Here is a 22,055-nt window from a genome sequence, read left to right as displayed (position 1 = left end):
GCTTTTTAATTGGGTCTCCAAAGAAAAATATTATAGATATCATTCGTGTTACTTTTTTCATAACTTATGCTTTTGAAGATGTAATTTTGCTCATATGTGAACATTTAACAGAAAATGAATGTAATGTACGACGTTTTTTTGTCAATGAAATATGAGGGGGTAAAGAAACTGTGTTTGTCTTTGTGAAAACACCTACAACACATCCACAGCTACATTTTTTGTTTCACACATGACAGAGGTTTTTAGCCACACCTGCATGTAACTTTCGGCACGGACATTCCAACAGGACGACTCTGAATAAGAGCGATGATCTTTTCTTTTAGCAGGGAAACATTTTCGGGCACCAAATACTTGAAATGGAGATCAGAGGGAATCACAGGTCAGACAGAAAGAGACAAAATTTGCCGATTGAATGGAAACATTTGCCAGACAGATGTGAAAATGTAAAATGAAAGTTTTATTAGTTTCTTAATTTAAATAGACAAAACAAGAAAGCATTAAAATGCACTCGTTCTCTACCTGATTGAGTTCTGCTCCAGAAATGAAATTATTAGAGAGATTATTATTCCCAACATTATATGCTATTCTAATACAATCACTGAAGAAATTGTTGAAATTACAGTAAGAGTTAATTCTGACATTGCTGCTGTGTAGAATATATGACACAGCACAGTAATGTTTTCTGAATGATAAACCCTGCAACTTCTCTCCAAAACATCTTATCTCTGGGTCCTCATGGTAATTGTTACATTATAACATTAACTGAGTCTTTCCAACAATGAACTTGTAGAGTGAGCATTTTAACCTTGAGGGTTTAGTAGCTGGGCTTTTTAATCCTACTCTTTAGATGAACTCCCCAGATGTGTTTGGAATCCCTGCGATTCACATCTGTTAACAAGCTGCAGGAGAAAGCTTTTTGTTGAAAAGGGCAGGGACACCAGTGGGATTTAAATGACCACATTCTCTTGGAATGGTGAGCAAATTACGTTGACCAACACTTTGTGTCAGTGGGTTGAATCACAACAGTCGATACAGTATTTTCCAGGGTTGCTAGTTCAGCCCTGATGAAGCAGCCTTTCTGATGTCACATCAAGTCTCATCTGATTAAAACTTTTTAAACACCATGAGGCTATGAGGTTAGTTTTTCCCCCGATACAGTTTCATATAATAAATGAATGTAGAGAGTAAACATAGACAAAGATGAACAAAACCCTCAGATGTGACTCAATAAAAAGCAGCTGAAAAACAGAAAAAGCCTTGATTTAAGAGAATTGAAAGTTGTAGCAGACACTAAATATTTGTGTTGAAAATACGCTCAGTAAAATATGTATTTATCTCTAAAATGCTTCAGATATTTATTGACGTGGCACATTGCAATTGTATTACAGAGAAAATGAGCAGTGATGAGCTCACTGCATAGACTCTACATAGAGCTGTCCAAGCAGTGAGGAGGGGGAAGGCTTTCAGACACAACCTCTGGGGCATCTTATCCCTTTGCTTATTTAGCAGGTGATTCTGCACACACAGCATATCACCAAAACCACTGCTAGCTGCACCCAAACTATTGACAATGAAATGATCAAACTAGGAAATTATTAAGTGGCTTTGACACAGTAAGACAGAAATATATATCAACGGAAGAAGAAAGGTTTCAGTTTGTAAACTGATCAAAATCTTTTCACCTGCATTAAACAGCTGCCTGAAAGTCTTTACTGAGCAGACACTTTAATGGTCCCATAAGACCAATATTGTTCTCCACTGGGACAACTTAAATCTAGAAATGTAAATGTTAGAAATGTAAAAGAAACTAAATGCCAGTGGAACCCCATTACCTCCACCCTGCTCCCACTGCACTTCACATTATTCATGACAGCTTTCATTCAGATTATATATCATGTGCTGCACAGTTGTTGGTGCATCGATGCACTGATCGACTGCAGACAGTTCAAACTAAAGACTATAAAAGCATCCATTTAAAAACTAGATTCTACAGAACTTACAAGAAAAAAATTCAACATTCACAATAAATAGATCAAATCAGTCAGTGTAAGGACTAGTTTATGAAGCTGCAATACACTCACATTGAAATTCTGCCCTATTTTAAAAATAACTTTTTTCAGATGAATGTCAATCTGAGTGCACATCACTTCCTCGAGTTGGCTGTCAACTTTTGTAAACTGACTATAACACGTTTGTGGTCCAGTTACAAAACACAGACAATTGCATTTGCATTAGTATATCACCATGGCTACATTATCCTAACACAGTAGCATGTTTCAGGATTTTATGGACAAAAAAAAGTTTGCAGTTAAAAACCATAGGCACTACCCAGTCAGAATGTAGAGCAGCATATGTCCACGATTATTTAAAGGAGCAGTCGGAGCTTGTGGGGACTCTGTTATGGCTTCATTACCCAGAATCTGACTGTAGATTAATATCAGTTTAGATTTTCAGCACAGAACTAAATTAGTTTCTGCACACGTTTAGCTTAGCTTAGCACATACTCTTTCTGACCAGAACCTAGCTGGCTTTGGGGACAAGCTTTCTAGTTTTTTTTTACATGGCCCAAGGTATAGACGGCCAAACATTCCAGCAGTATGTGATATGTGTAATGTAATAGTAATGTATATGTGATTGTTGAACATTTGATTAATGTGCTGCTCTTCAGTCTGTGTAATAGCCAGTGGTCCAGTTTATCCTGAAGGTGTTTGCTGCAGCTGGGCTCAGGGCTATTTGCAAGGAGGTCGTGTGAAACAGATAAACAGACTGTTTGCACAAGGTGGAACTGGGATGGCAAACAAGTGTACACACAAATGTAGCCAATCTGAGGTTTCCTGACTGAAAATCCAAAATGACACGTGAGCTGCCATATACAAAAAAAAACAGTCAATGATGCTTTAATAAAACCTTCATATGTAAATATCAACAAAATCCCCCCCAGACATAGGAGAGTAAAAAAATAACCCACAGAATTCAATTAAATGTAGGCTTGAAGAAAATGTTTAACAAAAAATAATAACTCTGATGGAATGAAATGATGATTTGAAGGAGAATAAGTACCTAATCCATTGAAATGATAAACCAGTGAAATGAAGAACCGCTGTGGCTCCATGAGGGCTTTTCCTTTCATCATCTCTTCCCCCCCCGACCACGTCACCGCCACTCCTCCTGGCCTTTGATTCCCCTCCTCTCTGCTCCTCCTTCCATGGAGGCTGGACTGATGGATCAACACTGATGTTTGTATCTTCAGTACAACATTCCTCTCCACGTCATCTGACAGGACAGACAGAGTAGGGATTGGCATAACATGCTTTGACTGCTTCCAGTTAAGAATAACAGAACTGTATCAGGGCTTTTTGGCCTCACACATCTTTTTTTGTGCACAAATCTAAAAGTAAGGTTTTTTTCTTTATCATCCTATGTTACAGGCTTGAGACATGTTACACTTTACAGTTTGCTACACTAGGGGTCAGAATCAATATGACGTTGCCGAAAACATAGCGACATATTGTGTTGAAAACAACTGCTGCTCCTGCTAACTGCTGCTCTATCTCAGGTTATCAAATCTCAAGTGGAAAGCTCTAAGGACAAGTGTGAACACAACCAGACACACCATTGAAATAAATCCAACAATGTAAATGGGCGGCTGTGGCTGAGCAGTAGAGCGGTCAGCCTCCCACCAGATGGTCGGTGGTTCGATCCAAGTCTTCCCATCTGCACGCCGAAGTGTCCTTGTGCAAGATGCTGAGCCCCGAAAAAGTGCTGCCCATAGAAGCACTGTAAGAATGTGTGTGTGAATGGGTGAATGGCAAACTGTAAAGTACTGTGGACTATAGTGGCATCCGATCTTGATGGTGGATCATGATCGTGGTGGCTGCTGACCATGGACTATGATTACAATAAGACTGCTTGATACATAATATTTCTCCTCAGATACTCGACCATTACTGAAGATAATCCATCAATTCATTTACCTTCCATTATGCTACAAAGTGTTTATTCTAATCAATGCTGCTAAATCCCTTATCTTTCTGATGTTCTCCTTTACACGTGACATCTATTGCACTTCTGTCCGTCCTGGGAGAGGGATCCCTCACATGTGGCTCTCTCTGAGGGTTCTACCTTCTTTTTACCCTGTTAAAAGGGTTTTTTAGTAGTTTTTCCTTACTCGTGTTGAGGGTTAAGGGCAGAGGATGTCACACCTTGTTAAAGACCTATGAGACAAATTGTGATTTGTGAATATGGGCTGTACAAATAAAGTTTGATTGATTGATTGCTTGACTGTACTGTAAAGTGTGGTCATCAAGACTAAGACTAATACGATTTGTTTTGCAAATTGTTAAAATTAGTTTCATTAAAAAGCTACACCCAAACACATTGATTCGCTGCCCGTCCTGGCTCCATTTCTACTTCTCTCTCACACATTAGGGCCCGAGCACGACAGTGGAAGGACCTTGGGGGCCTTATCATACCCGAAAACTCACAAAATTTTTCGTCACATGGTCTGAAGGTGGCGTGGCGTCAAATTTTGATGAATCGCCATCATAACACGAGGTTGTTGTATCTTGGACATACATGGTCCAATCTACCCCAAACTGGAGATATATGACAAGAGGCCCTGCCTGATGACATCTACACATAAATCATGACTTAAAATCACAGCACCCCCTGGTGGCAACAGGAAATGTCTTGTTTTTTTGCACGTCTTACACTTTGATGTACTCCTCCTCTTCCATTGACCACATACATGTCAAACTTTGTCAGAAGGACCTCAAGACATTGATGATGAAGTCCTATGGACAACATGTCACTGCGACACACGAAATTGCTGTAACTTCAGTGTACATTGTTCAATCTCCCTTAAACATTATGTATGTGACAACAGCCCCCCCACCCCTGAAGACATTCATATGGTATTTAAGAATGGGCTTGGCCAAATAGCAGATCAGCGCCCCCTAAAGAACAGCCTCGGCACCACGATTGACCGACATGTACAAAAATTGTAGGGACATGTGACATATCATTTAGAACAAAAAAGCCTCTTACAGCAATTAGACAGGCCAAACAGGAAGTCGACCGTTTTTGGCAGTTTACACATGTTGTATTTGAACAAACTCCTCCTAGAGCTTTCATCAGATCAACTTAAAATTTAGTGAGGGTCATCTTAACTCCATGGAAATTCAAAGTTATTAAAAAGTTTTAGTGTACTTCACACGGTGTGACTGTGGCGTGGCGTCAAAGTTTGATGATTCGCCAAAAAAGAGGGATTTGTTACTCCTCTGTGCATTGTCCAATCAGCCTCAAAACTCTTCCACACGATCACAGTCCTGGCCTGATCAGATCCATATGTCAATATTGACTCGTCGTCACAGCGCCACCTGCTGGCGACAGGAAGTGACGTTTTTTTTTACTTTAGACACCCTGCTCCTGGCTGGTTTGCAATATACACATCAAATGTGCTCAGAATAGTCATATGACCTTCATCATACTTCATGGTCAGAATTGTGACTTTTCCTCAAACCGTTTAACCACAGCGGTGCGGCGAAGGTTGATGCTTAATGATTTCAAATCAGGATGATTGAGCTGTAGTTGCAAGTTTAAATCGCTAGAGGGAAGTGTGAGTCCATGGTTTGCCCAAGTGTAATAGAGCTTCCTGCTGAGAGCTATAAAGAATTAATTCTTTCCTGTATTTCAGGTTGATAATGTGTTGAAAACCATATTAAACTTACTGATATGTGTCAAACAATGTTGAGAGACAACTTTAGTTCATGTTTAAGAGTAAAATGAGCCGTGAGAGACTTTATTTTGTGTTGACAAAAGTGTGGTGCCCACTGAGAGCAACTGTCGAATCAAGACCAAAATTCTCACATAAGAGTCTCAGCCTGAAAGAAACATGTGTCAAATTAACTCAGGGTCATAGCACCACCTACTGATTTGCCGTGAAATGGACGTTTTTTGTAACTAAAGACAGGAAGTTTATCCTTCTTGCGTTGCCCAGAATGTACGCAACACGGAGCCGTTTTTCCCAGTCCTTGTTTGACCGTCGCCCCGCGGCCGGATCAGGCCCCATCGTGCACAGGGGTAAGGGCCCGACAGTGCTGCTTGCAGCCCTAGTTTATGGTTTACGGTTTTAATTCCTATACGTTTGTTTGTTGGTTGTTTTGCATGTTTGGTTGCACAAACATTACTGGACGGATAACCATGACATTTTGTGGAATAAATCTCAGGGAATAATTCATGGATCCTGTTTACACCTTGGGGTTAATACCAGAAATCAGATCACGTGTAACCTATCTACCTGTTTATCAAATCTTATTAAATCAAATGTTTCATTTACATTTTTTCAAGCCTAAGGATATTTTGTGACTACAACTTCTGATGTTTAGAAAATATCAATCAAGGAACTAAAGGAAGAACTGAGTCTAGCTACACTACCACTATGGTTTCTTGTTGGTGACCTCTGCATCCTACCCCTTTTGAGAAAGGGAACTGTTGGCAGAAATTGAATATAAAATAATAATAATAATCAAATAATCCCAGTCCTGTTTTCACTAGTCTCTAATCATCTAAATTGTTGTTTTCCTTACCCTAGAATGGGCCCTTTATTAATAAATACTTTATATTTACTGTACATCGGGAGTGGGTCCGTTTGTGTTTTTATGACAACTGACCGTTACCACAGGTTCTCTTTCATGTTTGAAAGGGGAGGGGTGTTCAGCTGCAAAATGCAACTTCACCACTGTCACTAAATTGTACCCACTGAACCTTTAAGCCTAGTTTTATATACTCCTGACCATTGTATTTTTACATTTAGATACAAATTTAAGTTAATTATAAGAGGCTATGTCCTCATGGAGAGCTTATTAGAAACTCATATTGTTAAAGCTGTTGTCTTACCTGCAGTATGCCTCTTGGATATGTTCCAGCACCAACACTTTACACTTTCTCTTGGCTATTTTGTCCAGTGAAATGAGGGTGTGGTCAGGGGGAGGGTGGGTGGCTCTGCCCATTGAAGGTCCCAGAAGTGGTGTGATTGCCCGATGCTCCATCACACTGCCTGTCCTGAAACAAACAGAGACACCGTGTCATGGACATGCTGACACAGGAATGGTTAGGTGTAGGGATGAAACGGTTACTGGTATCATGATTAACCACAGGCAAATTCCCGACGGATAGTATTACTATATGAAATTTAAATTATCATTAAAACTGCGGATGATTACCACGGTGTAAAGCTCATGGTAAAAAGTGTCCAGTTCACCAAATATTTGTTTGATTCGCTCCAGAGTTTATGAAGCACGTATTTATCCACATTGAAAACAAATTTTGCTAGCACACAGTTCACCTGACACATACAACACGAGACGTTGTGAAATTCAGGATCTGACACCATCATTAATAACAAAATAAATGTGATCGTCAGTTTGTGTAAAGAGCGACAGAGAACAGATTTTGAAGCAACGCAGTGTGTTAACTTCATTGTAGCAGAAGAAGCGACGCCCCGCTTATCCAGTAACACATACATTCAGCAGGTTATTATAAAGATCAGTTCTACGAGTGAGTGATTAGAAAAGAGCAGAGTCACTTGTTGACCAGTACGGTGTAATGCACATCAATGCAGTGGTGCTGCCAAGAGGGGGCCAGCGGGGCCACCGGATACTGTTAAGGCTATAATCAGAGTTTTACAACACAAAGCAGTGAAACGAAAACATAGAAAGGCTGAACCGGGATTATAATCCAGAAAATTGGGGGAAATAAATGTAGCCTCTGTACCTAACATGGTTTGATCTGGCCGACTGTTGGTGGGAGAAGCTCTGAGATCGGCCCAGGGTACGTGTCTCTAGAAGCTCCCCGGCTACCAAGCTTGATGATAGTGGAGATTTCTTCAGTAGCGATCGAGGAGGAGGAGTGGACACAGTAGCTGTGAGCTGAAGCTTCAGTTTCATATGCTGGCTTAACTGAAGTGTTAACATGGAGCAAGATAAGAGAAGACAAGAGGGAAGAGCACTTCATTAATTCAATTATTGTATTCAGCCATGTTTATATTGTAAAACAAAAATATGTCTATTCCCAACTTATCCACTTTAAAGTCATTTTCAGACAGCACAGTTGGGTCCATACTTTCTCAGGAGTTTGCCTTTCACACATAAACATGGGGGCAGGTGATTCTCCACTCAGACGCATTCACAACAACACAGAAATCTCCACAGCGTTCAGGTAAGGGGTGGATGTAATCTTCAGCTGTGGAGATCACATGCATTTGTTTACAGCACATCAGCAAAAGCTCTCTTGACATCTTCATCTGTGTCTTCTACATGTTTGGCACTGCCTGTTCCTCCTGAGATGTATTCTTTTGGGGGGGTTTTTTATGTTTGCGTCTGTTTCATGTTCGAAACGTCAAATCAATATGCCCAGTCGCTTGTAGTGAATCCCCCAGTGCATCTGCTATATTCTTACATTGGCTCATTCAGGAATTATCCAGAGTTTTAACAAAGGGGCTGGGCGGAGAAACGCCCGGAGAAAGTCCGGAGCCTCTCATTCAGGCAGTTGCGTTATCACACACAGCCCCTCCGGAGAATGTCATGAGATTATCCAGAGTTCAGAGCATGTCTGAAAGCAGCTTAAGTTTTATCACAGAGGTTACTATACGCCTGTCAGCAGGTTTAGCATATAACAGTTACAAAGTCCATATTTAGTAGGTACAAACTTAATTCTTTAGGCAGCTACGAACCCATGTGGGGTGTCCCTTTATTTAAGCCCTCTGAGGTGAGAAATTCATCAGTCTAAGCTCTGGGTATTAGTTGGGTAAAATGTTAGTAACTTCAGTTGAATCAATGTCAAAGTTATGCTGTATCAATCTTTTGCTTTCCATTTTTCGAATAGAATTTAAAAATTTTCGATTAGAATTTAAAATTTTTCGAATAGAATTTAAAATTCTCCTTCTCACTTACAAGGCCCTTAATAATATGGCACCATCATACCTCTCTACGTTTAAGAGTAGGCTTAAAACCTTCCTTTTTATTGAGCCGTTATTTAGAGCTGGTTCAGGTTTGTCTTGGACCAGATCTAAGTTATGCTGCTTTAGGTCTAGAATGTCAGGGGTCACATGACAGGTGGAGCTTCTCTTTCCTCTTCTCCCTCATTAATATCTTATCAATACATGTTACTGACTGGACTTCTTCCCCGGAGTCATTGGGCTTTATCGTTTGCAGATCCAGGACCGCAGCTGCGGCCACATCCTGGATCATGATGGTGGATCGTAGACTGTGATCATGGACCATAGATCATTATGGTGCATCACGAATCCCACATCGTGATGGAGATCGTGGATCATGATCGTGTTGGCAGCTGATCGTGGATCATGATGGTGGATCAAGATGATAGAGCGTAGATAGTGGTGGCATCTGATTGTGGTGGTGGTGGATCCTGATCGTGGACTATGATTACAACAAGACTGCTTAAAAAACAATACGCCTACTCACATACTCTACCATTACTGATAACAACTTCTCAATTAATTTGTCATTGCTGCTCCCTTCATCTCTATGAGACATTTTCTTATGTATAAATACTTGAAACATAGACACAGTTTTCCATTAAGTTACAAACTGTTTCCGTTAATCAATGTATTTTTCCTTACTCTTGTTGAGGGTTAAGGAGAGAGATGTTGCACCTTGATTTGTGAATATGGGCTATACAAATACAATTTGATTGGTTGAAGTCAAAGTTGTTCTGTACCACTGGAATACTTGCAGTGTACTAAGTATGTTACTCAGTGTGCGACCTCGCAAATGTTTGGTACCTCAAAGAGTCCAGTTCTGAGGATCTGGAAGGCCACAGTGAAGGAGAGGGTGGAGCCCTTGCTACACTGTCCCAGGTTGTTGATGGGAGACTGGCACACCACCGCTTCATCCCTGGGGTCCTGCTGATGACTATGAGCTGAGGAAAAGACGGATGGAGGAATAGGGACCAAGTAGGGGGAGGGAGTAACAAGCATAGGTAGGACAAAGCATACAAAGTTAGATCAAGACAGAACTCTAAGACTCACATTGCTGAGGTGCTTTATCTTTCAAGCTAGAATTTCTGCCCTACGATTATATGCCTCCGCCTACCCTTAAGATAAAGTGCTCACGGTGACTTTGACCTTTAGCCTCCCAATTCTAATCAGGTCATCCTTGAGTTCAGGTGAATGTTTGTGCCATTGAAATGGGTGTTCCAAATCCCTTTCACAAGAACATGAAATCACTGTGACCTTGACCTGCGTTGATTATCTCTATTTCACTCCTGGAGTCAAACAGCAATTTATGAAGTGCATTTTTTTTATCTTATCATACAGTAACAGCAAACTATGCTGGGCCCCAAGCGGCCTGTGTGGCTGCTGGAACTGATAAAACAAACCTCTGTTAGTTCCCACCAACACAGATATTAGGCCTCTCTTGGGAAATCTGTACATCACTGTACTGTTAGGTTGTTCTGCGAAAATACATCTTCTACATCTACACATTAAACTACATTAATGCAGTTATAATCCAGCAAAGTCAATGAATACAGTTGTGGATAAAGGCGAACATGATCTTCACTGTAGAAAGATTAACCTGTGAGTGACTTTAATTTACAGTAGAAATGTAAGAATTGAGAAAGCACAATAGTAAAGACGTATTTCATATAAATCTTACAGCACTTAATGTAGGCGTCTGTTTACTGTAAGAGTAAAGTCCAAAGCCTGGAGGAACAGAAACTGCTCTTACATTTAAAATGTTTAACAGTGTGTAGTTTAACTTGGGTGTAGCCCAGGGATCTATTTTAGGCCCATTACTGTTAAATTTATACTTGCTGCCTTTTGGCCAAATTATTAAGAAGCACTATGCTGATGACATGCAATTATATATTCCCCCAATGAACGGAGCCCCATAGACACATTGCCATAATGCATCAAAGATATTCGCATCTGGATGTCTAGCAATTTTTCACAGTTAAATAAAGATAAGATAGTAGTCCAGGTTGTCGGGGGGAAAAGAAATAGACAGCAGACCTCTTATCATCACTATCTCTGGATAGTGTCACACTGTCAGGAACCTTGGTGTCATCTTGGACACCGACCTCGCTTTCCAGAGCCAAATCAACAACATAGTTAAAATTGGATTTTATCCTATTAGAAATATTTCAAAAGAAAGGAGCGTTCCAAGAAGACAGGGAAAAATGTGTCCATGCTTTTATTTTCAGTCGGCCAGACTACTGCTCACAGGAACCTGTAAAAAGCATCTTGATCAGCTCAAGGATCCTGACGCTAGAGTTTTAACTAGAAAAAAAAACTTTAACAAAATCCTCCTTTTATTTTATATCTTACTATCTTCTTATCTTACTATTTTATCCACCTGGTTTTGTAGCTGCTACTTTTGTCGTAGCTCACAATCTGTGCAGCACATTGTGTGTCCACATGGAATGAGATGTGCTGTATAGATAACGTTTTGATTAATTGCTTTTGTCATTACATGACTTTTCAGCTCATTTAAGCTGATTAAAGTGGCGTTCGAATAGCCAAACCATGAGTAAGGCAAAGATGAATGAATTAATTGTCGATGCTCGTGTTGAATAATGACATCTTATCATGTGGACATCTTTATCTTTCTGATGAAGTTGGAACAGTGTTTCAAGTCTGCTTCTCACCTTCAGAATTCCAGATCAGATGGACGGCAAAGTCCTGCAAGTTGTTCAGGAGGGTGTATTTAACCCAGAAGTGCTCCAGAGGCCTGACGGCCCTTGGGCAGGAAGCTGTCATCACCAGCTGAGGACGATCCAAGCGGATACTGGGCAACGAGTAACAACTAGAGATATATCTGGAAAAAAAGGAAACAAGTGTTTTTATTTCCTATCACATGGCAAACGTTTTGACTTGTTACAAGTGAAACTGGTTTTGCAATTTAGTAATGCTAGTGAGTCAGAATGTACAAAAGGTGGATCATGGAACTAGCTCACATAAATAGATTGCTGTGGTTTTTCCTACTACTGGTGTCTGGTCATAAACACAGTATGCTTGGCATTCAAGTGGTTCAAGTTGACAGAACACCACTGAGAGGCAACAGCAACATGAATGCTAATATAATCTAAGTCCAACTATAGGCTGGCAGTTGTTTAAGGTAATGCACTACATGCAAAAGCATAATGAAATGATCAAACAGTTGGAATATTCAAATTCTATTATAAAATTTGAATATTAGGTAATATTATAAAATTACCAAAAAAACTCAATGCAAGAAGTTACTATATATTAATTATCTTTTGATGAAAAATAAGTCAGAAAGCCTGCTGTGGACACGGTCTGTCACAGATCTGTCAAAACATATTTTTCTATTGTTGTTTTTCTTTATGATTTCAAAATACACAAAAGCGTAGTTGTAGCATTGAGCGTGTAGCATGTTGTCCAGTGCCCAGGCCACAAGACGTGTGAAAAAACTGACTGAATGACTCAGGTTTGTAAAATCAAAGGGTAATTCTTTAAACAATAAAAGATAATACTCCTACATTGTTTTCACAGCACTCGGAAATGTCAGTAGAGATTTGCTACATGTTGAACAAAAGATGACCAGTTACCTTGTGAGAGGAAGTGCTGGAGTATACCATTGTAACACAGCCACCAAAGGGATTTCCAAACCCTATGTTTAAAAAGAGAGAATAAACTCACTGCAACACAATTTCCTCCATGTGCACGCACAGATTGTGCCAGAAAGTTGAATAAAAGTTTCATGAGTGTAATTAGATGCTTTCTTTGTCGGCAAATATATCAGTAAGACACAGTGATCCTAATCACCATAAGAACACATTTATTTTGACTCGGTCCCACACACATCATATACCAGAAGTTTTAACTAAAGCACTAAATGTAGATTAATTTGCTGCTGAAGATAGTCCCCAGCTAATTTCCTATTTCATCCTGTGTTTGTTAAAAACTCGAAGTAAAGGAGCTGTCTCCTCACCTCACTGGAGTCCTCTTCTGGTTTGTTTTGAAGCTGCAGCTGAAATAGAAAGTTCTGTTGCTCCAGCGCACTGAGCGTGCTCGGTAAGCGTGATGACTCACTATCGATCCGATAGAATGACGCCATGGTGAGCTCAGCTGATTGGTGGCTGGTGGGATAAATACATATGGGTCATAAGTGCATCAATATTTTTTTCAAAGATAAACATTTTTCACTGATATACATAAAGTAGGATAGATTATTACTCCTAAAAGAGAAAATATCCAGTGAGAGGCAGATGTGTGGACGAAAATGCCTTTGTTGATGTCAGAGGTCAGAGGAGAATGGGCGGAGTGGTTCGAGATGATAGAAAGGCAACAGTAACTCAAATAACCACTCGTTACAACCAAGGTATGCAGAATACCATCTCTGAACGCACAACACGTCGAACCTTGCAGCAGATGGGCTACAGCGGCAGAAGACCACACCGGGTGCCACTCCTGTCAGCTAAGAACAGGAAACTGAGGCTACAATTCGCACGGGCTCACCAAAATTGGACAATAGAAGATTGGAAAAACGTTGCCTGGTCTGATGAGTCTCGATTTCAGCTGCGACATTCAGATGGTAGGGTCAGAATTTGGCGTAAACAAAATGAAAAGCATGGATCCATCCTGCCTTGTATCCATCCTGCCTTGTATCAACGGTTCAGGCTGCTGGTGGTGGTGTAATGTGTGGGGGATAATTTCTTGGCACACTTTGGGCCCCTTAGTACCAATTGAGCATCGTTTAAACGCCACACCTTGTTGAATCTATGCTACGAAGAATTAAGGCAGTTCTGAAGGCAGAAGGGGGTCCAACCCGGTACTAGCAAGGTGTACCTAATAAAGTGGCCGGTGAGTGTATAATTCTCTATAATACATCTTCCAAAGCCCTCAACAAACATCCGTCCATCCAGAACTCTGTTACCTGTCTGCTAACCCACACTCACTCCTGAGATCACACCACCCTGTTCTCCAGAACCGCCACTGCAAATATTGAAGTTTTCTTTAATCTGACAGTATACATTATGGGCACATACTTACCACACATTGTCAACTATGAGCACGGAACCATCTGGCATCATGGGGAGATAGGACGAGTTGTAGTTGGGAACTATCTTCATGTCTCTTACACACACCTCCTCCTGAGAGCTGCAGTTCACCACTTAGGATACAAGAGGAAGGAACAGCAGCTGATTGCCCAGTCATGGTGACTTCATTCTATTTGACTGCGTCAGTTTCAGGGTCTTGGTAATATTCTTGCTGGCTCACTGGAATACAACCATGTTAACATGGTTCGTAACACATGTGTTTCTCCTACTATGACAAAGAGCCTTGGGACCACACACACAAATGGGTTACTCATATATAGCTGCCAAAACAATTACTATGGGGTTGTACTGTATGCTAGATGGACAACCTACTCTTTTTCTTGCTGGAATTTAAAACCAGAGTGGACAGTATGTTTTATGTTCAAAGCGTTGTTCTCTAGCTGAGGGCGGTATGGCACTAGCTTACTTGGAGGAGATCTGGGGATTGTATCTGTGAATGTGAATGGTTTACCTTTCAGAACGGTCAAGTGTTTTCCAGACACGGTCATCTGCTGACACTGGACGCTGGGAGGTGGCAGAACATTCAGGGTGGTGTTGACTGGCAGTCAGATACAAGACAAATACAAAACAACAGACACTTTACATAACTACAGTTATTCAGCAGTCACATAGGACAAATTTAATGACACGAATGCCATTACGACTGACTTTGCATGGCAACCTCACTGAAATCTGTGGTTCCAGGTCGGAGGTCCACAAACTCTTGAATTCTTTGGGGCAAGTTCATGTCCGGTGTTGACAGATAAATCATTTTTTGTACCCTGTGCCTTGAAGGTGTTCAGGTCCTGTCTGAAGGTGTGCGTTGGGCTCCTGAGCTGCAGAAGAGTCAGGTAGCCATGTTCCCTCACTTCCACATTTTCTTCCTCCTGCTTCCACACAGTCACTATGATCTGACAGCACAAAGAGGCACACAAACACAAAAAGACCCGGGGCCTCATTTATGAAACAGTGCGAAGGATTCATTCTAAAAGTGTACATGCGAAGGCAGACAATGGCTTACACAAAAATATATTCTTATTTATAAAACCATGTGCACCTGAGGGCAACGGGCCTGATTCACCAACCGTTCCTATTTTTGTTCTTGTGTAAGAACAAAATCTGTTAAAACTGAAGAGCACTCTCACGCACTCTTGACAACTGAAACAATCTGTTTTTTACTTTTAATTTTACAATTGTATAATAAGATTTCAATGACAATAATATTTTATCATTTGTATCTTAAAAAAAGACTTACAAGTTTCAGTGCATGTTATAATTTTTTTTTTTAAAGCATGGAAATGTTGAAGAGGAGAACACACAGGTTTGTTTCCAACCTGTCTGATCAGATTTATCATTGTGATCCACATGTCATCTATTCACTTCGTGGGAATAGTGTCACTGTTATTGATGGTGATGGTGATGATTATTGATAACCCTGAACCCTAATGACGAAATAAACAGTGGAAATATTCAGAATTGACCTTGTCCAGTGTCAGTGTGCAGCCTGGCTGCAATTCAGATGAACAAATGTTACTGTATATTAAGATATCAGGCTAAACTTATCATAACAGCATTAGACAAAGGTGAATTTATTATCTTTTAAAGCTGGCAAAAATAATACTCGTCCAGCTGTGGGCACAGAGGCGTTTAAACAATGTAAACGTAGCCTAAAATGGAATGAACAGCTGTGTAACCATGAGATCTAAGCTCTGTCACACTGGTTATAATGAAATAATAATTACGTCATCATAATTATTATTATTATTCATCACTGAAAAGACAAAAAAGGTTATTGGCAGTTAAAGTAATAAAACTAACCAATGGTACACTACACAGTGTACTCTTTTGGTGCAGCAATGTTATCAGTAATGTGTTTTTAATCACTGTGTGAGAAAATGGATGCCTGACAAAGATAAGTTGGTTGGTTAGTTAATGTTGACTCACAAATCAGTAACAGTACAAGTCTACCCATAGCTTGTTTTGATCTTTTATTATATAATATTTTCAGTCAATCATCACAGTTAAGCAAAAGGGCATGTTTCTCACCTCTCCTGTGTGGATTGAGACTGATTGACAAGTAAAATATGCTGTGGCCTTGCAGGGACTGTACAATGATACAAACACTCAAAGTTTGGAAGCCAAACCACAACTTTAAAGTTATGTATCACTATCTGGATATGAATGTACCCATCAGGATATCAAAATGTCTTTTTTGCACAGCACTGCTCACTATCACATCAAACGCAACACAGATTTTTCGCACGTCCAGATTACATATAAGGTTTACGCGATTAGACAAGAAATTTGCGCCTCTTGACCTTGGTTGTAGAGCACCAACCATCAGAAAGCACCAGGCTGTATGTCTGCCAGTTCTGTGTGCTCAACACTCTCCTCTGTGGCAGAGAAAGCTGACCAACATGTGAAAGTTAAGAAGAAGAGCCGCCTGAGACACATCTTGTGCTTCCCCTTACAAGACAGAGTTCCCAGCACCAAGGTCCCCCTTGCTGGCTGCCAGAGACACATGTGAATGGGCCACATATTCAAAGATGTGATTTACAATGAGCTCAGTGAAGGCACAGGAGGCCACTTTGAAGGCCTGCACCTTTGCATCGAGGATGACTACAAGCACGACTGGAAGCTAGTAGACGTTAATCTGCCAAATTTAAACCTACGGAAAAAATGCCCGAACAGACCTGCGTGCGGAAGAAGTGAACTATTGAGATAGACATCCCAACTTGGGACTCCTTAACCAATCTGAGAAATGGTTACTAACTAACTACCATCATGGTTCACCATCATCTCCCAAGATGAGCCGATGCCAACAACATTGGAATGAGCTGTGAAACATGTAATGTCTCACAGTTTACATGGTCATATCATCCATGTGTCTTACCTTGGCTTTGAGTGTGTTCACTGGCAGCTTGTCCAAAGAGACTGTGAGGCAGAAGATAACCTGGTCATCCAACACCAGAGCAGACTGCAGGGGGACAAGAAAGAGGACACAATGTTCAACATTAGAGAGAGTGTGGAGACAATAAGTGAATTTAAGCCTACAAATAATTAAAGGTTCAGTGTGTAGAATTTAGTGACATCTAGTGGTGAAGTTGCAAATTGAAACTGAATACCCCTCACCTCACCCTCCCCTTTCAAACATGACAAAACTAACTGGATATTGTTGATGATAATAATAAATATTTTAGTTATATATTGCTTGTTGTGTGTCCTTTTCCTTTCTATAGTAAAGATAATCCTGAAGCCGTGATATTTCCTCTGACAATAATCGTGGCACCAAAATTTCATATTGTGACATTCCTATTACACACTAGTGAAAACTAGTGGTGCACCGATGTATCGGCCGTATATCGGTAGCGGACGATATTCGCCTCGTTTACTGCCATCGGCGTATCGGTAATAAACTTGACTTTCACCGATAACATTGGCGACGTTCATTGGTATGTTTTCTGCAGCCTGCCAATCTGGCATCCAGATTATGGTACACTGACGCCGGGTTTACACGGGTGCTGAAGCGCGCAGGCCAGCGCCAAGGAAAGCCAGGCGCTCCCATCCCCCTGTTAAACCTTTGTGCGGTTCACATGGGCTGCGATGCGCCGGCCAGCGCCTTCACCGATGGTTTCAGCGCGAGAGGAGCCGATCGCGCCAGGAAACAGACTGAAAAATGATTTTAAACATATAAATGACATATTTTATATGATATAAATGATCAAATACGCATCCCATACTTTGTATTCCCCTTCAGTTGTCCTGGAGTTTTAATTTTCCCAATCACATAATTAAATGTCCCCCTCTGCCCATCCACTACAGCCACACAAGCAGTCATATAGATAAAAAGAGAGGGGGCTAAAGGCTTGCTTGGAGAATACGTCATTTACCCCGACACCATGGCATCTAAAGTTACACTTGTCACTTTTTCTGTTTTTCATATTATTCAAGTAATAAACAAATATCGGTATCAATATCGTATCGCCAAGAATTTCCATATCGGTGCATCCCTAGTGAAAACATCACTAGGATTATTGTATATACAATTTCTGCCATAGATCCTTTTCACCTAAATCATAAACACTGAACCTTAAAGCATAGAGGGACTGTAAATACAAATGACTGTCATTGATAACTGTAATTTTTTCGTAGGGTGTTTGATCTTATGCAATAACAGCATAAATTGACTACTATGAAAATATTAGCTCTTCAGTGCAATTAAAGGGCCCATATATTACACCTTTCTGGGACTTAATTTGAGGTATTGGTCCCCCTAAGATGATATATCAGTGGTTTAAAGTCGAAAAAACTGCAGCAATGTGTATTTCCATGTCCTCTCTTCTGCCTCTCTCTTGTGCTCCAGACAGAACAGGCTGTTTTCGCCTGCCTCTTTAATAATTTATGAGCCCCTCCTCTGATTGGCTGACTGCACTTTGAGTGACACGTGACCAGGCCTATCACCGGTCTCATTCTGGCGCATTGACGATCTCTCTGGTAAACACAGCTGAAAGTCACGTTGTTATGTTTGGATACATCTATAGAAGACCAGCCACAAATTCACAGTCGGTTACAACAGGATGTTTCTGAACGGTAAGTTACACCGTCCTCATGTTTGTTCAAGTTTTAAAAGGACAGTCGGCCAATGTAGGAGTAAGTCCAGAGTTTCAGTACGGAGTTTCAATACCGAGTAACGTCTACGTTACTCCATACTGCTGCATGTAGAGCATGCGGTGAGCAGTGTGGAACAGGAGGCTGGACTGGTATCCGCTGGGTGGGGCTGAGAGAAGAGTGCGATTCCATGATGACATCATACGGGAAGGAAGTATGTTTCAAGAAGATATTTCTTAGAATGGACTGAGTGAAAAAGTCTGCGGAGTGACTGTTTTCATACTTTGAGGGAACCTATTGACCCCCTTCAAGGAATTACACATAGTAAAAGCCCAGGAAATTTATCTTTCACAATATGGGCCCTTTAATGTAATTTTTTAAAATAAGGGTTTGCTCCTTAGAGTATAAAAGTATAAAAAAGTATATAAGAGTCATACAGCTTCTGTGTGTGTATGCAACATCTAACCCCAGATATTTCCTCTGCTCGTGGATTTATTTGTGCAATAAGTCTGTAAAAATTCACAAACCAATAGAATACCAGGTGTAGTGTAGGTAAATTAAAAACTGTAGTAAGGGATGTTTTAATATCATGTCACATGTTTGTTTTTTAATCAGTTTTAAACACAATTTATAGAGGGGTGTTCTTTCAAATGCAGGAGTAATTAGGAAAAAGAAGACACTACTGTTGGGTGAAGATTAGGAGTTGGTTCATAATTGACATAATTGTCAGTCTGGGCTGCTATCTGCACACGGGTTTCTTCCTATCAAAAGGAAGTTATTTCTGTCTACATTGCAAACATTGGACAAGATGAATATCCCTTGTATGTTTGAAGGTCTACTGCACTTATTAAGATGAAATCCGCCAGTTGATGTTAGCAGATGTTAGCAACAACCAGGGGATGTTAGGGACGTATCTTCAGTTGTGTACCATTGCGCCATCAGGTGTTCCGGGGTTTTAATTGCAACAGCGTTACAAGCGGTACGCTGAGGCTGAAGGGAAATCTGACTGGCTACTGGCATGTATGGCAGTACTATGAAAGTAGATCAGACATCATTACCTCTATGCCTTTTTAAACTAAACCCCTACTGTCAAATACCACATTGTTTTTAAGATTCTGCTCCTCACCTTTAAGGCCATCCACAAACTCGCTCCGCCATACCTTTCTGAACTCCCGGACGGACATTTATTTTATTGATGTTTTTGATACATTGTTTCTTATGTTGTGTTTTTTATCTGCCGTGTAAGTTGACCTTGAGTGCTCTGAAAGGCGCCTATAAATAAAATGTATTATTATAAGTATTATTAATATTAAACCTCCACCACAAGCCTGTGACAACCACATCTCTCTGCTGAACCGACTGAACAGCTTCTTTGCACGTTTCGATGCACGAAACAACACCACTGCACAGAAGTCACCAGCCCCCCCCCAGCGACCATGTTTCTTTACGTTTGAAGAAGTGGACATCATTTACTTGAATTGTGTTGATTTGGCTACAACACCGTTTACCCCCTGAAACTCCAAAAGTGAATATTCATTTTTTTCTGTGAACTATCCCTTTAAGTCCCTGAAGGCCTAACTGCACTTTCAAGTCTGGACACATCTGAAACACAAAGTTCACTGCAACGAGCAGAACAAAGTTTGAAGGCGTTTGTGTCTGAGAGAGACAAACAACTCAAACAGAAGAATAAGGAGCAGGGTGTGTGTAGAGAGGAGACACTGTGAAGGCTGCTTCCTCTCACACGGTCGGTAGGTCAGTAGGTCACGTTTGGTGATGACAGTGAGTTTGTCGTTTAAGTTCAATTAAATATCCCCCGATGAATTTACAATAAATATAGATGCCATTGTTTTTTATGGCAACCCATCTTAAAATCTGTATTGAATCCACCTTACCTTAACCGGTTCCTTCCCATCCAGCCGCCCATCAGACGCCGGGTTCCGGTGAACGAGGAACGTGTTGCACGCTGTGAAGGTCCGGTTGCTGTCGGTGCATCCGGGCTCCCTCTCCCCCGGACCCTTGTCCTCGTCGTCCCCGCTGCAGCTGCTCTGGAGGTCCGGCTGCCCCTCGCCGTGCCCCTGCTGCCGGCTCTCAGCGACGCACACACTCGCCACAGCGGACAGGGATCCCAGCTGGTCCCTCCAGGGTACCGCACCAGAGCGCTCCTCCCGGAACCGCAGCACCAGCAGGAACTGGACGGTCTCGCCGAGGTAGACGTGATTTCGCCGCGGGAGAGTTGCGTACTCCGCCGGGTCCAAGGGACTCGGTATCGGAGCGGCCGGAAAGTACATGAAATACTCGCAAAGTGGTTCCATCACAGCAACCGCCAAGTAATGTCCGCCAACATCAGCTAACTGTGAACCACCTGCTGCATTGTAAACAAACCAGTGCTGTCGCGATATCTTCCTGCGGGAAAACAAAAGCGCACGACAATGTGTCTGAAACCGTCTAACATCCAAACTCCGTAGGAAACATAATTAAAGTCACATTCAAGCGATCAGCATCCACCGTCCCCCCCGCTTCACTTCCTTTAACTCTTTTACTAGTCCCACCACAAACAGGACGGTTAGTAGATTACCAAAACAGAGCGACCACCAGACCAAACTAATCTACCCCCAGAAGACAGAGCATCCACAAAGCTGGGCACGAAGACCAAAGCAGCAGATAGCCAAAATCATTTCAATTAAAGGTCCAGTGTGTAAGATTTAGGTAAAAGCATCTATTGGCACATATGGACGATGAAAAATGACTTAGGTATAAATAAATGTATTAAATAAATGCATAAATATATAAGGAAATAAATACATATATAAATAAATAAGAGTTTGTAATTTAATAGGATATAAATAATCAAATGTCTTAAATTTATTTCCACATTTATTTATTTCTGTATTTCTGTGTCCGTATGCTAATGAGAAAGGCGGTCCTATCCTCAGTCTCATGCAGGATTCATCACAGCAGTGTGATGATCCAGTTCTGCTACTTCTGCCTTTCAATGCTGACTGTTGTCCAGTAGAGTTGCCATTTGCAGTGTTGTGCCAGTTCAAACTTAAAATGAACTAGTTCATGTTCATTTGTTCCATTTTTTATTGGGATGATTTAGGTGACAAATTTACGATCATGTGTTTAGTAATTCATATCGTGTCAGATCATGTTTGCATGTTGCTCCGGTCATGTTAACACTGAGTTCTGATTGCGTGTTACGTCATGAGGACAAAATGTTGATGAGTAATTTTTCTTGATGTTTAAATGCAGTCTAATAAACACGAAATAACCAAACTGTAAGTTACTTCACGTGAACGAGCTCTGATCTCACTGTGTGTGTCGCCCTGAGTGAGTGAGTGGGGGCAGGGTGTCAGAGCCCGGGG

General features: G+C 41.0%; 1 protein-coding gene across 2 annotated transcripts; it reads right to left on the bottom strand.

Moving 5' to 3' along the window:
• Nucleotides 1-436: 436 nt before the first annotated feature.
• trappc14 (trafficking protein particle complex subunit 14) lies at nt 437-21,306 on the bottom strand. Of its 2 annotated transcripts, none has more exons than XR_004694750.2 (12): nt 20,583-21,306; nt 16,976-17,059; nt 14,864-14,993; nt 14,555-14,641; nt 14,036-14,156; nt 12,975-13,122; nt 12,592-12,653; nt 11,668-11,837; nt 9,803-9,939; nt 7,774-7,958; nt 6,898-7,096; nt 437-3,273 (listed from the first exon to the last, which is right to left on the bottom strand). XR_004694750.2 is itself a non-coding variant. In XM_035149279.2 (12 exons), the coding sequence occupies exons 1-12, from the start codon at nt 21,000-21,002 to the stop codon at nt 3,270-3,272; spliced, it is 1,713 nt and encodes a 570-aa protein (XP_035005170.1). In that variant the 5' UTR covers nt 21,003-21,303; the 3' UTR covers nt 437-3,269. The 2 variants fall into 2 exon arrangements, 1 of the variants encoding a protein (XP_035005170.1); XM_035149279.2 differs by having other exon boundaries at nt 6,898-7,062; nt 20,583-21,303.
• Between the last annotated feature and the right edge of the window lie 749 nt (nt 21,307-22,055).

This window comes from Hippoglossus stenolepis, chromosome 23, assembly GCF_022539355.2.
Source record: "Hippoglossus stenolepis isolate QCI-W04-F060 chromosome 23, HSTE1.2, whole genome shotgun sequence".
Taxonomy (NCBI): domain Eukaryota; kingdom Metazoa; phylum Chordata; class Actinopteri; order Pleuronectiformes; family Pleuronectidae; genus Hippoglossus; species Hippoglossus stenolepis.
This window is presented reverse-complemented; position numbering and strand designations above follow the sequence as displayed.

Coding starts and splice junctions, on each gene's coding strand:
- trappc14 (XM_035149279.2), bottom strand. CDS start 21,002: ATGGAACCACTTTGCGAGTATTTCATGTACTTTCCGGCCGCTCCGATA. Junction 14,642..14,863: donor GAACACCTTCAAGGCACAGG/GTACAAAAAATG, acceptor TCTGACTGCCAG/TCAACACCACCCTGAATGTT. Junction 7,063..7,773: donor GCCAGATCAAACCATGTTAG/GTACAGAGGCTA, acceptor TGTTTGTTTCAG/GACAGGCAGTGTGATGGAGC.